At 37.9% G+C, this 13,297-nt stretch overlaps 1 protein-coding gene across 1 annotated transcript in view; it reads right to left on the bottom strand.

The window, feature by feature from the left end:
- Positions 1 to 13,297, bottom strand: part of LOC138838819 (guanylate cyclase soluble subunit alpha-2-like) — a 204,258-nt gene that overhangs the window by 89,465 nt on the left and 101,496 nt on the right. Inside the window, exon 5 of the mRNA XM_070038178.1 lies at positions 1,914 to 2,399. Within this exon, the coding sequence (XP_069894279.1) occupies positions 1,914 to 2,399 (486 nt within the window). The remainder of the gene's footprint in view (positions 1 to 1,913; positions 2,400 to 13,297) is intronic.

The following is a 13,297-nucleotide window of genomic DNA, read 5'->3' as shown; positions in this document are numbered from 1 at the left end:
TATAAATTATTGTGATAAATTATACAGAAGCTAAAGGTAATTTATACAAATTCTTATTTCATAAGGGAAATCATTCATCCACCTTTCACAATGAAAGCTTACTATTCAAAAAAGGCTCAACTAGCTAGGTACTGGTGGCTCATGCTTATAATCCTAGGTACTCAGGAGGCTGAGATCTGAGGATCAGGGTTCAAAGCTAGCTAGGGAAGGAAAGTCCATAAGACTCTTACCTCTAACAAACCACCTGAAAACTGGAAGTGGAGCTGTGGCTCAAAGTGATAGAGCACTACCCTTGAGCAAAAAGCAGCTCAGGGACAGCACCCAGGCCCCACAACTGACGAAAGAGAGGAGAGAGAGAGGAGAGAGAGAGAAGAGAGAGAGGAAAGAGAGGCAGAGAGAGAAAAAGAGAGAGACAGAGAGAGAGAAAGAGAGAGGGGGAGGGAGGAGGGAGAGAGTCAACTAAAACAGTAACCATCGAGTGTGTGAGTGTGTTTTGTATCTATGAGACTTCCTCACTCCAAGAAGATTCAACCTCTGGAGCATAATATGAAACCTACAAAATAAAATGGGCTCTTTCCAAATCTGATTTGGGGCTGATTGTAATCTGTGCAGCAGGTCTGCACAGATCAGTAAAGAAGAAAATGTAAACACATACAGATCACTATTTATATGAAAGGTAATTGCTATCTTTCATATTTAAAAAAAAGCAATTCTCTCTGACATTGTGAAATCCATATGAAATTCTACGTCAACTTGCAGTTACTTATTAGGTAGCTCTGGGAATAAATTATTCAATATATTGCTATGACTCTAACAAGAAATGAGTAGTTTGCTACAGCAAATCAATAAATGGTGGCTGTTATGCCATTTGAAATTTTTCCTTTTTTCTCCTTTTATAAAAATATTAATTAGTTGTACAGGGTTCATTTTTAACCTGCATGTACAGAATGTACTTTGATTAGACTCACTCTTCCTTCACTCCCGCTCATCTCCCCCATTTCCAAAACAATCCCAACAAGCTTCACTGTTCCATTTTCACACATGTACATGAAGTATTTTGCCCACCCTTGCCCTCTCTGTTCACCCTTCCACCAACTCTACAAGCTCTGGACAGGATGTGCTTTCCATTCCTGATGTCCATGTTTTTTCGGTGTATGTTACTTGTTCAAAGGGGTTTCCTATGAAATTTCACACATGCGCATACTGTCCTTTGATCCGAGGGAGCCCTGGCTTATACTCATTTTCCCCCGTCTTCTACCCACTACTATTCAATAGCATTCAGTGACTTCCTCCTGCCATCTGCACTCATAGATGCCATGTGTTTTGGTACGACTCAATCTCTAACATTCTCTTTATTATGTAACTTGAAATATTAAGGCATTTCCTTTAAAACTCATCAGTCATTCAGGCAGTAGCTGGAAGTATTTACACCTATTCTTTTAGAGTTGAAGTGATCTCAGCTAATGGAGGGTAGACAACTCTGCTTACCCATGGTTGAACCCATGAAGTCATGCATGTTTTAACGTGTTTCCTTTTACCTCTCAACATGAAATTCTTTGTTTATAAAGAAGTCTCATTCTCTATGCAAGATATTTGGCCCAAAGGTGCCTAGAATGATTATAAGTTCAATTTTTAATAGTCATGAATTTAGAGAACTGTACAGAAAATTTTTTTATTTTCTTATGGAGAAATGTCACGATTCATAGCTACCTTCGTGGATACTATAAGCTGACTCAGTATGAAAGTTTACTCACAAAGCAGCCAATCCTGCATTCTGTATAGACACTGCTAAATTAAACATACGTGGGGCATTTGCTATGAAGTTTAAGCGACAAGTGTATCCTTACAACTTAATGGAGATGACAGTTTGCTCTCAAGCAGGGTTTAGGTGCTAGCAGCTAAACCCCCATTACCTTGTAAATATCCAGAAATCCACACTGGTGGTCAAATCTGGTGTAGAGTTCGTTCAGCATGCTGATCACTTGCATGGGAGTACACTGGGCACAGATGGCAGTGAAACCAACAATGTCAGAGAAGAGCATGGTGACGTCATCAAACTTCCGGGCCTGCACCTGCTGTCCTTGCCACAGCTGCTGGGCTACGTCGCCGGGGAAAATCGAGTAGAGAAGATCCACTGTCTTCTTCTTCTCTTCTTCCAGGGCCTGGTGAGTTCTTTCTAAAGTGGCCTTCAATTTATCCATCCTCTTCTTCAAGCCATCTTGAGCTTTCGCTTGCTCACCAACTAAGATGACATCTCTGGTGGCATCATGAATAGGGATGTCTGAAAGGTGCAGGCCTCGGCCCATCAGCTCATCCAGCTTGTCCACGCACGGTGAGCCCAAAAACAAAATGGAATTTGATTCTGGGACGTGGATCATCTGTCCCTTGATCTCCATCACCTGTGAAATTGACATGGAATTTCTGTCAGTGCTCTTCCTGTAGCAAATTGGCCAATCATCACAACATCATCATCATCATCATCATCATCATCGATTTGGTGAACGAGTAATGCTTTGTTAACTCTACTGATTCTGTTCATACAAATGAATTTTAATCTGATTCATCACCAGGGTAAACATCATGGTTTAGCATAGAAACACAATTGCTTTGCATCTCCTTCAGCCAAGTTCTAAAGACTATAGTGAAAAGGAAAACACTGAAAAGGGAGACAGGAAAACAAGTTTTCCTCAAAATAGAAGTACTCCCAGGTACATGATAGAAGTGATTTATGGGCCAATTCCAAACCTTTCAGTGCTTAATAATATTAGAATTAAGATAAATCCATCTGGCAAAATAACTACCTTTAACTGTTATTAAAATAATCCTCCTTCCAAATAATAAATACAGAAACTTCAGCTGAACCACAGTAATTGTTTGGCTTTATGTAAGCCGTTTTTTTCATCAGTTCTAGTTCAGGGAAAAAGTAGCACTGACTAGATTAGTAGACAATTCATTTTTCTAATTCCAAAAAAAGAAAAACCTCACAGTTCAACAAAATGAATACTAGAAAGCTGGCACTTAAAAGATGGGAAAGTCCAGGAGATGTGGGGTAAAGGAATGAAGTGGGAGAGAATGCTGTCATATAATTCAACCCATATCCTCGGAAACTTTCCTAGGAAAATTGAGGGGAGGGGTGGGACTGGGAGGGATGGGGAAGGATCATAAAAGGGGTGATATTGATCAAAATGCATTGTACGTATAAAACTGAATGGTAACCCCTCTGGTCAACCACTTAAATAAAAAGATCATTTAAAAATATAAATGTTAAAATCTCACAAATAATCGAAACCAGGTGTCATTCCAAGAGTATTGTCAGAAAAATAACATGTTCATAAAGCTACACACACACACACACACACACACACACACACACACACACACACACACACACTCAAATTAGGATAGCACTAAAGGAAATCAGTAAGATTTTTTAATTGAGGATTAAACATTTGAATCTATCAATATGACCTTTCCCAGGAGAAGAGGACAGAAAGAAGGTATGATTCGTTCTGTGATCTTGGCTTGGTAACTTCAAGAGCAACTTGGGCAGGATTCGTGGGCAGCAGGAGGGGGAGAAGAGTGTGCACTAACTACATATGGTTATTTGGGCTGGACTGCAGTCTTTCAGCACACCTGGGAAGGAAGCTGGCTGTCACTATGGGAAGAAATGCGCCAAGAGTTGACGGAGGAGGCTGAGAATCAGTGTCATCCATGTTGCTTCCACTGCCACCCAGATGGTGCTCAAGGCATTCATTTCCCTTTATGTTTTCATAGCATGACGTTGTTGGGCTTGTTGGTGGATCAGGAGGAACAGAGCAGAGATGGAGGCGGGGAGAGGGAGGGGGGAGAGAACTACTAGGGAGTTGGCCTTTTAAGTCTACATAAACACATTCCACCTTGTTCACTCATCCCATTTACCAAGATCTTATTTATATACAGAAATAAAAACATTTAATCCTCATGAAATGAAATGCTCACTTTGGAAAGTTTCTGCCAGAGTTCTTTCTTATTACACTCAGCATCGATTCACTGAAGTATATCCTGGATGTTTTCTATTTACTTGTTCTATGTGATAAGGGTGACCGGGTAAAATATGGTTCCCCTTTCAAAATCACGAAAGAAAATCGGCTTAGGCCAGACAACAATGTGGAGAAGGTCTCAATTTCCCAAACAAGGTAGACTCACAAAAGACAGTAGGGTATGATTTGAGTACAAAGGATGCAATTGTTCTAGAATACTTTGGGATTGTTTTATAGATAAACTTTTAAGGAAGGGCTATAGTTAGTGATATCTACTTTCTCATTGTTAGGTTATTAGGACATTCAAGGCAGAATAAGGAAGATACATGTAATTTATACTCCTATCATTAAAAAAAGTCATAAAGGGTTTTCATTAAAATCTAACAGAAGGGCAAAAAAATTTATGAGCTTTGTAGAGATCATAAAAATAAGAACCACTGAGGATCACGGATTTAAACCTTTTATTCCCTCTCCTTCCTCCTCCTTCCTTTTTTCTCCTCCTTTCCCTTCTCCCTCCCGCCCTCCTTCTCTCTCCCCACATTTCTTTCCAATTATTTTCTTTTCTCTTCTCCATTACACTTTCATTTCCCTTCTCTCTTTTGCCTTTTGGACCTCTATTACATCACCTTCTTCTCTTCCTTTTAGAGTTTATCTGTCCTCCATCCCTATTTCTCTTTGTTCTCCTTCCCCATACCGTCACATGTAGTCCCCTGTCCATCTTTCTCCCATTGGCTCTTTTGTTTTCTTTGTAGACATCTTTTCTTTGTACTTACTGACTTCCACATTTCCGATCACAAAAGGGCCTTTCTCCTTTGCTTCTATGGAACCAGTGTATTTGTGTAATGTATGTGTAGGTACATAAATGATTAGATATATAATTTGTTGCCTGTAGTAAAATTTGAGTATCTTCAATATACAGAGAAGCTGAGTTGAAATGCTTTTATTATCGCATCAAAAAGTTTAAGACAGAGCTGGCCACCACTAGCTCACACCTGTAACACTAGCTACTCAGGAGGCAGAGATCTGAGGATTGTGGTTCAAAGCCCTCTCTAGCAAGGAAGTCTATGAGATTCTTATCTCCAATTAACCACCAGGAAGCCAGAAGGGGCATTGTGGCTCAAAGCGGTAAAGCACTAGCCTTGAGAGAAAAAGTTCAGGGATAGTGCCCAGGCTTTGAGTTCAAGATCCACCACCACCACCAACAACAACAACAAAAGTTTAAGACAGCCAGGAGCTGGTGGCTCATACTTGTAAACCTAGATACTCAAGAAACTGAGATAGGAGAATAGTGTCATAGTTCAAGCCAGGTGGAGCAGGAAAGTCCATGAGACTCTTATCTCCAATTAAATACCCAAAAGCCAGAAGTAGGGCTGTGGCTCAAGTGGTAGAGCACTCACCATGAGCAAAATAACCCAAGGACATTCCAGGAGGCTGAGTTCAAATTTAAAAGTTTAAGCCAATAATGATTTGGGGGGGGGGTCTGGTCGTGGGGCCTGAACTCTGGGCCTGGGTGCTGTCCCTCAGCTCTTCAGCTCAAGGCTAGTGCTCTACCACTTGAGCCACAGCACCACTTCTGGCTTTTTTCTTTTTGCTTATGTGGTGCTGAGGAATTGAACCCAGGGCCTCATACAGGCAAAGCAAATGCTCTACCACTGAGCCACCTTCCCAGCCCTGACAATAATGATTTTTTTATTAATATGTGACCATTATTTTATTTTTTTAACATCTCTTCATATTCACAGATTCTGTGAGGAAAAATGTTTATTAACTAAACTAGAGAAAAGAGAAAGAGAAGCTAAAATAAATAACTTCTTTTAAAGATATTTTTTCACTAGAGGTTTTTTCATTTTATAATGGGAATATTCAACTGGAGCATTTGTATCTCTGTCATAAATAATATTATTGCTGTAATCAGAAAGTAATCTAGAATAGAATTTTTTTTACTACAATTATAAATTACTAAATCCACATGATTTACAATGATTACCTTAGTAATGTGGAAAACTAATGATAAGAACTACATATTTTTATAGGGAAGAAACAGAATTGTGGAAAACTGTAATATAAAAACCTCTTAAGGCCTTATTACATGCTAAAGTATAGTAAACTTTTGATGGAATAACATGTGTAAGAAATATAATGTCATAAAATGATCATATTTCCAAAACTAGCAAGCATAATAAAAGGGGCTAGTTAATTCTAGATTTCAGTAAAGAGTTAAAAGTCATAGCATTGCAATTTGTCAAGTTCTGCTAAGTCACTTGCTTTATTTCTATATTTCTGCATAAAAATCTGAGAATCTTTACTAGCTATATCAGTAAATAATTAGAAGCTGAGTATGTATCTTGTAATTGCAATATTGTACATTTAATGTTTTTGCATTGGTTTGGGGCAATGAGTCTTTCAATATAATATACTCTAAAAGTATAGGCAACAAAAGCAAAAATACACAAATGGGATTATGTCAAACTTAAAGGCTTCTTTACAGCCAGTAAAATCAACAATAGAAAGAGATCATCTACAGACTTGTTTGCTGAGCAAACAATCTGAGCAAGTTCAAGTCCCTAAGTTCAAAGCCCAGGTATGAGTATATGAGATTAGGGAGTTCATCACAATTCTCTTCCAACTTAGTCTAATTATATTGTCATTCTCATTAATATATCTATTTTAAGGAACTATGCCCTACAGGTAGACATTTCAGTTTAATCTACATTTCAATCTGTTAGTCCTAAGTCTAAAGCTTTACTTAAAGAATTAATATGTGAGTGGCTTTCTGCTCATTCAACATTAATCCACATGAATTACAGCTTGGTATCCATTTTCTCCCTTTGAAATTAGACTACATGTATAGTTCATATTCCCCTGAGTTTCAAAAGCTTTCAAGTTACACTGTAAAGAATTCAATGTTTTCTTAGATCGGAATGTTCCCAAGTCATGTATAAATTAACATAGGATTTGTCTAGCTACTGGGGGGGTTGGGGATAAACTCACGTAAAATCATAATCTCTGGGCAAAAAAAAAATACATCCGAGGCTTTATTCTCTTGGACTTTTTTCTTTAAAATGTAAATGTATCATCTGATTTAATTTTACTTAACTGAATCAGTTGGAATTGATCCAAGAATGGAGAATGAAAGAAGTTAAGCAATGTGTCCAAGCCCAGGTAATGCAGAGTCACAACCAGAACACAGGTGTAATCACCTTGAGCAAATCCACTAACACCAAAAACCGTCTAAAAACACTGTGTGTGTGTGCGTGTGTGTAAATGTGCTACGGGAAGCCCTCGGGAAAACTCCAAGGTACCCAAGAATCTTTGCCTTGTATAGAATGTTTAACTCTTCTCCTTCTCATGAGAAACAGATGGCGTAGCCAAACAGTAACTCCACATCTTCAAAATGGGAACCAAAAAGTAGCAAGTAATCAGTACAGACTACTATCCTGGGAGAATGGCAGGCTAAGTTAGATGCTGCATATAGATTTACGTAATTTGTATATATGTATAATTTATGTATAAGCTTATACTCACATTTATATATTATATATAATGACATTACATGTAATATATCATTTGTATAACATCATGGAGCTTAAAATAGATGAGAAAAATATCTAAGTGGCCTAAGCAAAAACAAAAGCCAAACCCTTGAGCTAAAATCTGAACTGTGGGCTGTAATTGCCACCTTTCGGCAGGAGAGCTCAAGGGTAAGACGTGGCATTGCATTAGCAGCACGGAGAGGCAGCGGAACCTGAGATTCTTGGACTCAACTCTGGCTCTGGAAAGCACTGAAGCTGTCATATATCTTCAATGCCCGGGGACCTCTGCAGGTACTCCGGACCCTTCTCCACAGGGAATACAACCCTAACTTATGCTCCAGGATTTTCCTCAGAAGGAAATAAAGTCAAATGAGCACATAGTCATCAACATTCTGTACAATATATGCATATGGATAAAATGTGGAAACAAGTAAAATTTCAGAAACATTTTGAGAGGCTTAAGTAATCTGGAAAGTAACTGTATATTTGCATCCATATCTAAATTTCACTAATAACAAACCAAAAAGTAAAATAAAATCCATCTTTATAAGCAACCAGAGTCCATGAGCAATTCCCCTAGTCTACCATAAGCTATGTTATCATAGACCTCTATCAAGACCAGAATCTGTTACAGAAAAAAATGTTCTTATCTTCTTCATGCTTTAGGGAGTGTCTGCTCTAAAAACCATTTAAAATGAGCTACTAAATCTATTAAGCTTACTCACTGGCTAAGAAATCATTCTTCAGATACATCCATCCAACTGAAAAATAAGATATCCCTCTCGTCTGCACCAATAATATTGATAATCAGGAGAGAAAAAGCATTATCGAGTGTAGTCCTGTTTTTTCTCTATTAATACTCATCTAGGCTATTGTAGTGGAGAAAGAGACACTTGGAAAATAGGAATGTGGAGAAACAGATGATTGACAGGATCTACAGTACTTCTGACAGTGTTCTTGTGATGAATTCTGACAATAAATTTTCTGTGAAGTGATAGTGTCTGAATAAATGCTTCTAACTCAAGAGGGACTCTGTGTTTTTGTCAGTTGGCTACAATTCAGAGAAATACATATCGGCCATGAGTTACCATTTTCAGAAAGGGAAAATAATTGTATTGTTCCAGAAGCATCAATAAGTCTAGCAAAGAAAAAGAATAAAGAACATATCCAACTCATCAAGTGTATGCACACCCATAGAACTGTATTTCTTAATTGTCAATAAAATTCTGTGGTACTTTCTACACTACATGTTGGCAATAATCAATTTTAAATGGTTCTGTTTTTAAAGACAAACACCATTATTAATTTCCTTACAAACATGTTTATTATGCTGATGTTCAGCAAAACCTGACAGAAAATTCAGAATGATTCAGCTGCTTTCTTACGCAGCAGGAAAATTTAAAACAAAACTTACAGAAAGTTTTGAAGAAAAGAAAAAGATGCCTTTCTGTGCTGATGTTTCAGGAAAACTTCAGAAGTAGATAATAAAAGTTTTAGTCAAGCCGGGCACTGGTGACTCACGCCTGTAATCCTAGCTACTCAGGAGGCTGAGATCTGAGGATCACGGTTCAAAGCCAGCCTGGGCAGGAAAGTCCATGAGACTCTTATCTCTAATAAAACACCAGAAAACCGGAAGTGGCACTGTGGCTCAAGTGGTAGAGTACTTGCCTTGAACTGAAGAGATGAGGGACAGCGCCCAGGCCCAGAGTTCAAGTCCCATAACCAAAAAACAAAAGTGTTAGTCAAAAAATGATCACCATTGGAGTGAGTGTCTCCTAATTGGAATGCTTGAACATTTCACTGACTTTAGGATAAAGATCTTACTGGGGAAACACTTCAAGGACACCCATCTCAAAAAGAATTCATGATAGTCATTGTTTGTGTTTTACATTTGGCTGGTGTTACCTGACCCCTGCATTTGGGAATCTGTGACATAAGTAGTTTTAGCTGCAGGTATGTATTTAGATTTCCATTTTACTATGGAAGTGAAAACCCAGCCCTTACCATCTCTCATCTTGCTTATATACTACTGTTTTTTCTGAACCTGTTAATAGAGGAAGAGAAAACATCTCTAAAGGATTTCTTTTCATCTTTTTTTTTAGTGTATGTACTTTCAGATTAGAAATACGTACAAAAGCCAAGAACTAGTGATTGCCTGAAAATTTTAATAGAAAAGGTTGCCGATATTTATTCATGTTGATCTTCAATTTGGCTATTATCTATAGAGATTAAAATTGAAACCTTACTCCAATCTGAAGCTCTGACAACATTAATTCTATGTTTTTCCTCTGCTAGATAGATCTCTGTGACTCACTGCTTTTTGATTACTGTTCCTTCAAAATATTTACAGTGTGTTTCTTGTGTCTCAGAACCAGTATTTACAGACTCAAAATTCACTGTTGTTGTTTTTTAAGCCTGTGGTCAAAGCAAGAAAAAGTGAAAACCAAGATGGTACTTTTCTGATCCTCTCCAAGATCACTGCTATATCAGGCATATTTTCAATAAACCATGTGTTGCTTAATGTCTCACTAGGCAACAAAGGCTGCAATTTCCTTATAGGAATGGGTCTAATAGGATTGCAGTGACAGGGCTTATTGTGCTACAAATGATTGGCTGCAGGGCCTTATGGAGAACGGCATGTTATCTCTCCTTCACATCACAAAACACTGCTGCTAGTGATTCTCACAAATAAGTCAACTTTATTGCATCATTGGCCAGGTTACCTTTCAGATGAACACGTGGGGTGGGGGGAGTAGCCCATAGGTGGAAAAGAATGACAAATCCACACTATCCACAGCTAAACCTTGCCTTGTGCTGTTTTTATTCACTTATTAGAATTACCACTATCAATCCCCGTACATCCCAGAATCTACTCAACTTTGAAGATGGAGTTGTCTCTTCTTCCCTAACATTCTCATCTCTGGCTGTACGTTAAAGTCACCTGAAGATGCTTCAGAATACTTGCAATCAGAGTCCACCCATGAAAAGTAATTGGAAAAGAGGTTAAGTTATATTTCAAGGAAACAATGTTCTCTTTCTGTTTACCGTAATGCCAAAAAAGCCCCCAATACACACACACACACACACACACACACATGCACACATGCACGCACACACGCACGCACGCACGCACACACACACACACACACGCGCGCAAAAAAAAAAAAAAGAAAAAGCCTGAGGCAGATTTTTAATACCATTTTCTTACATTCATTTCTAAGTCTTCAAGGTATGAAATTTATCACTGGAATGACTTTAATTTTGGAAGTAGGTGTTTCTTAACTTTTTAAGACAGAGAAACATAATGAATGTTTAAAACTGGGGAAGCTCTGTATGTGGACTGGTTTTGCTTTCCATCAAGATTATTTTTTGCATTCTTTCCATTTCTCTCATGTAGTTAAAGAAGCTGAAGAGCCAGCCATCGTAGGAATACTTTGTGTTCCTACTGTTCATGAATATTTATCCATACTTGCTACTGTTCTTTTAGCAAAGACTTTATCCACTAGACAGGAAAAATGGAGGCCTGGAAAATTCAGGGCAGCTAGAGATCCTTCTCAGTGAGTTCACAGTGGTGCTTAACAAGAGCAGGGTAGTTTTGTTAGGAAATGGAAAGACTTGGAAAAAATCCTATTAAGTGAAGTAAGCCAGGCCCAAAGAAACATAGGTCCCACGGTTTCCCTTATTTGCAATAACTAGTATATGTCTGAGACAAGCAGAAAAGCTCAGGTAAGTTGGTGTTAAGCAAAATGAACCCCAAGTTAAGGACTCAAGTGTTTTTACTTTCTTGCTATTGTGTCTAACATATTTATAAGATATTTCTTTGTTGCTTTGTATGTCCCTCCCCCATGGTATAAACCCCAATTTTCACTGCATTTGATGTGGGTATAATTTGTGGAAGGGAAAAAAACCAATTGTTTAAATAAGGATACAGATGGACCCATTGCAACAATGAGAGGTACAAGATGTTATGTCAAAATGAACTTTACAACTTTGGCGCAGGGGGGAGGGTATGGAGGGATGGATGGGGGGGGACCGGGGGGAAGGGAGTCTGGGGGGTGGGATGGGAAGGGGAAACAAAGGAGAAGGCTGCAATGCTTGATAAGAAGCACACTCATTATCTTCCCCATGTAATTGTAACCCCTCTGTATGGTATCTTCACAATAAAAAGTAAATATTAAAAAATAAATAAATAAACATGAAGAAAAAAAAAAGAGCAGTGTAGGAGCTGGGAATGTGGCTTAGTGGCAGAGTGCTTGCCTAGGATGCATGAAGCCCTGCATTTGATTCCTCAGTACCACATAAACAGAAAAAGCCAGAAATGGCACTGTGGCAGAGAGTTAAACTTGAGCAAAAGAAGCTCAGGGACAGTGCCCAGGCCCTGAGTTCAAGCCCCCAAATTAAGGGGTGGAGAAGCAGGGTAAAATTATAAAATTACTATATGACCCCCACAGATCCATAATAATATAATCATCCAGCCAGGCAAGGATCATGGATGATTCTAATTCAGTGAAAGGTATGGGCAAATACCATACTCTTCACTTTGTCCACGTCATCAACCTAGGGATTACTTACTAGTTACTAAATACAGTTCCCATCTCAGTGAAGAGATAAGCAACCAACACCTTAAAAACCAAGTGATCTAAACTAACCAGAAGAATGGCTTGCTCTGATACATTAGGAAGTCTGAAACCATATGGGTGCAGTAGTCTTCAAAAACATTCAATATAATCTAATTATGAGAAAATAATCTGGAAAAATAAATCAGATGGCAGATTTGTGAACAGGAAACAAGAGATCATTTAGAATAAAAGATGAAAAAGAAACCTGAAAAATAAATGCACTATGTAATACTTAATTGGATTCCAGAAAAGATAAGCTACAAATACAATGTTGGAGACATTGGCTATTACCAGTTAATCCTCATCCCTTCCTCCTCTCTAGGTAACCAGAGACATCTAACAATCTATTTCTTGTTGCCAGATATTTACTTCTTCTGGAAATGTCATAAAATGGAATCATACAATCATATTTTCACCTATGTGTTTCAGATCCTAAGTCTAAAGTTCATTCATCCTAAGTTCATTTATATTTGTGATAAAAAGCACAGGACCAAGTTTATTCTTTCACGGGTGGATAGTCTGTTGTCCTAACACTATTTGCATGTTTTCCCTATGTAATTATCTTAATAGCCTTTTCAAAAGTCAATTGACAATAAATACAAGAAATTACTCCAGACTCTCCATTTTTCCCATTGATTTGTATCTATCCTCATGCCAGCACTGTGTGGTCTTGTGTACTGTGGCTTCCAAAGAATTTTGGACTTAGAGAGTGTTAAACTTTCATCCTTGAAGAATGCTTGGGTGCCTTGAATTCCAGACATATTTTAGGACAAAGTTTGTAATATTTTTTAGATTAAAAAGCAGTTTGGTAGAAATTATAAAGAGACTGTAGATCATTTGGGGGCAGTGTTAACAATATTAGTGTTAACAGTATTAGGTCTTGACATCCATGAGATCAGGTATAAAAAAAAAAACAGAGAAAGGCAAAAACAGAAATTTTACAACAACTAAAACATAAAAAATACTTAACTTTCCCAGTAATATTTCCTAGTTTTGTGAGCACAACTCTTGAAACCCCTTTGGTTCAGTTTTTTTCCAGTTGTTTTACTTGGATACTAATAAAAATAGAAACAAGTTTTTGCAGTCTATAGCCTTTTTCCATAAGAAAATATCATTTCAGCTGAGA

The sequence above is a fragment of the Dipodomys merriami genome, unplaced genomic scaffold, assembly GCF_024711535.1.
Source record: "Dipodomys merriami isolate MVZ:Mamm:240054 unplaced genomic scaffold, mDipMer1.0.p SCAF_29, whole genome shotgun sequence".
Classification (NCBI taxonomy): Eukaryota; Metazoa; Chordata; class Mammalia; order Rodentia; family Heteromyidae; genus Dipodomys; species Dipodomys merriami.
Note: the sequence above shows the minus strand (reverse complement) of the source record. Positions and strands in the feature narration are given on the sequence as shown.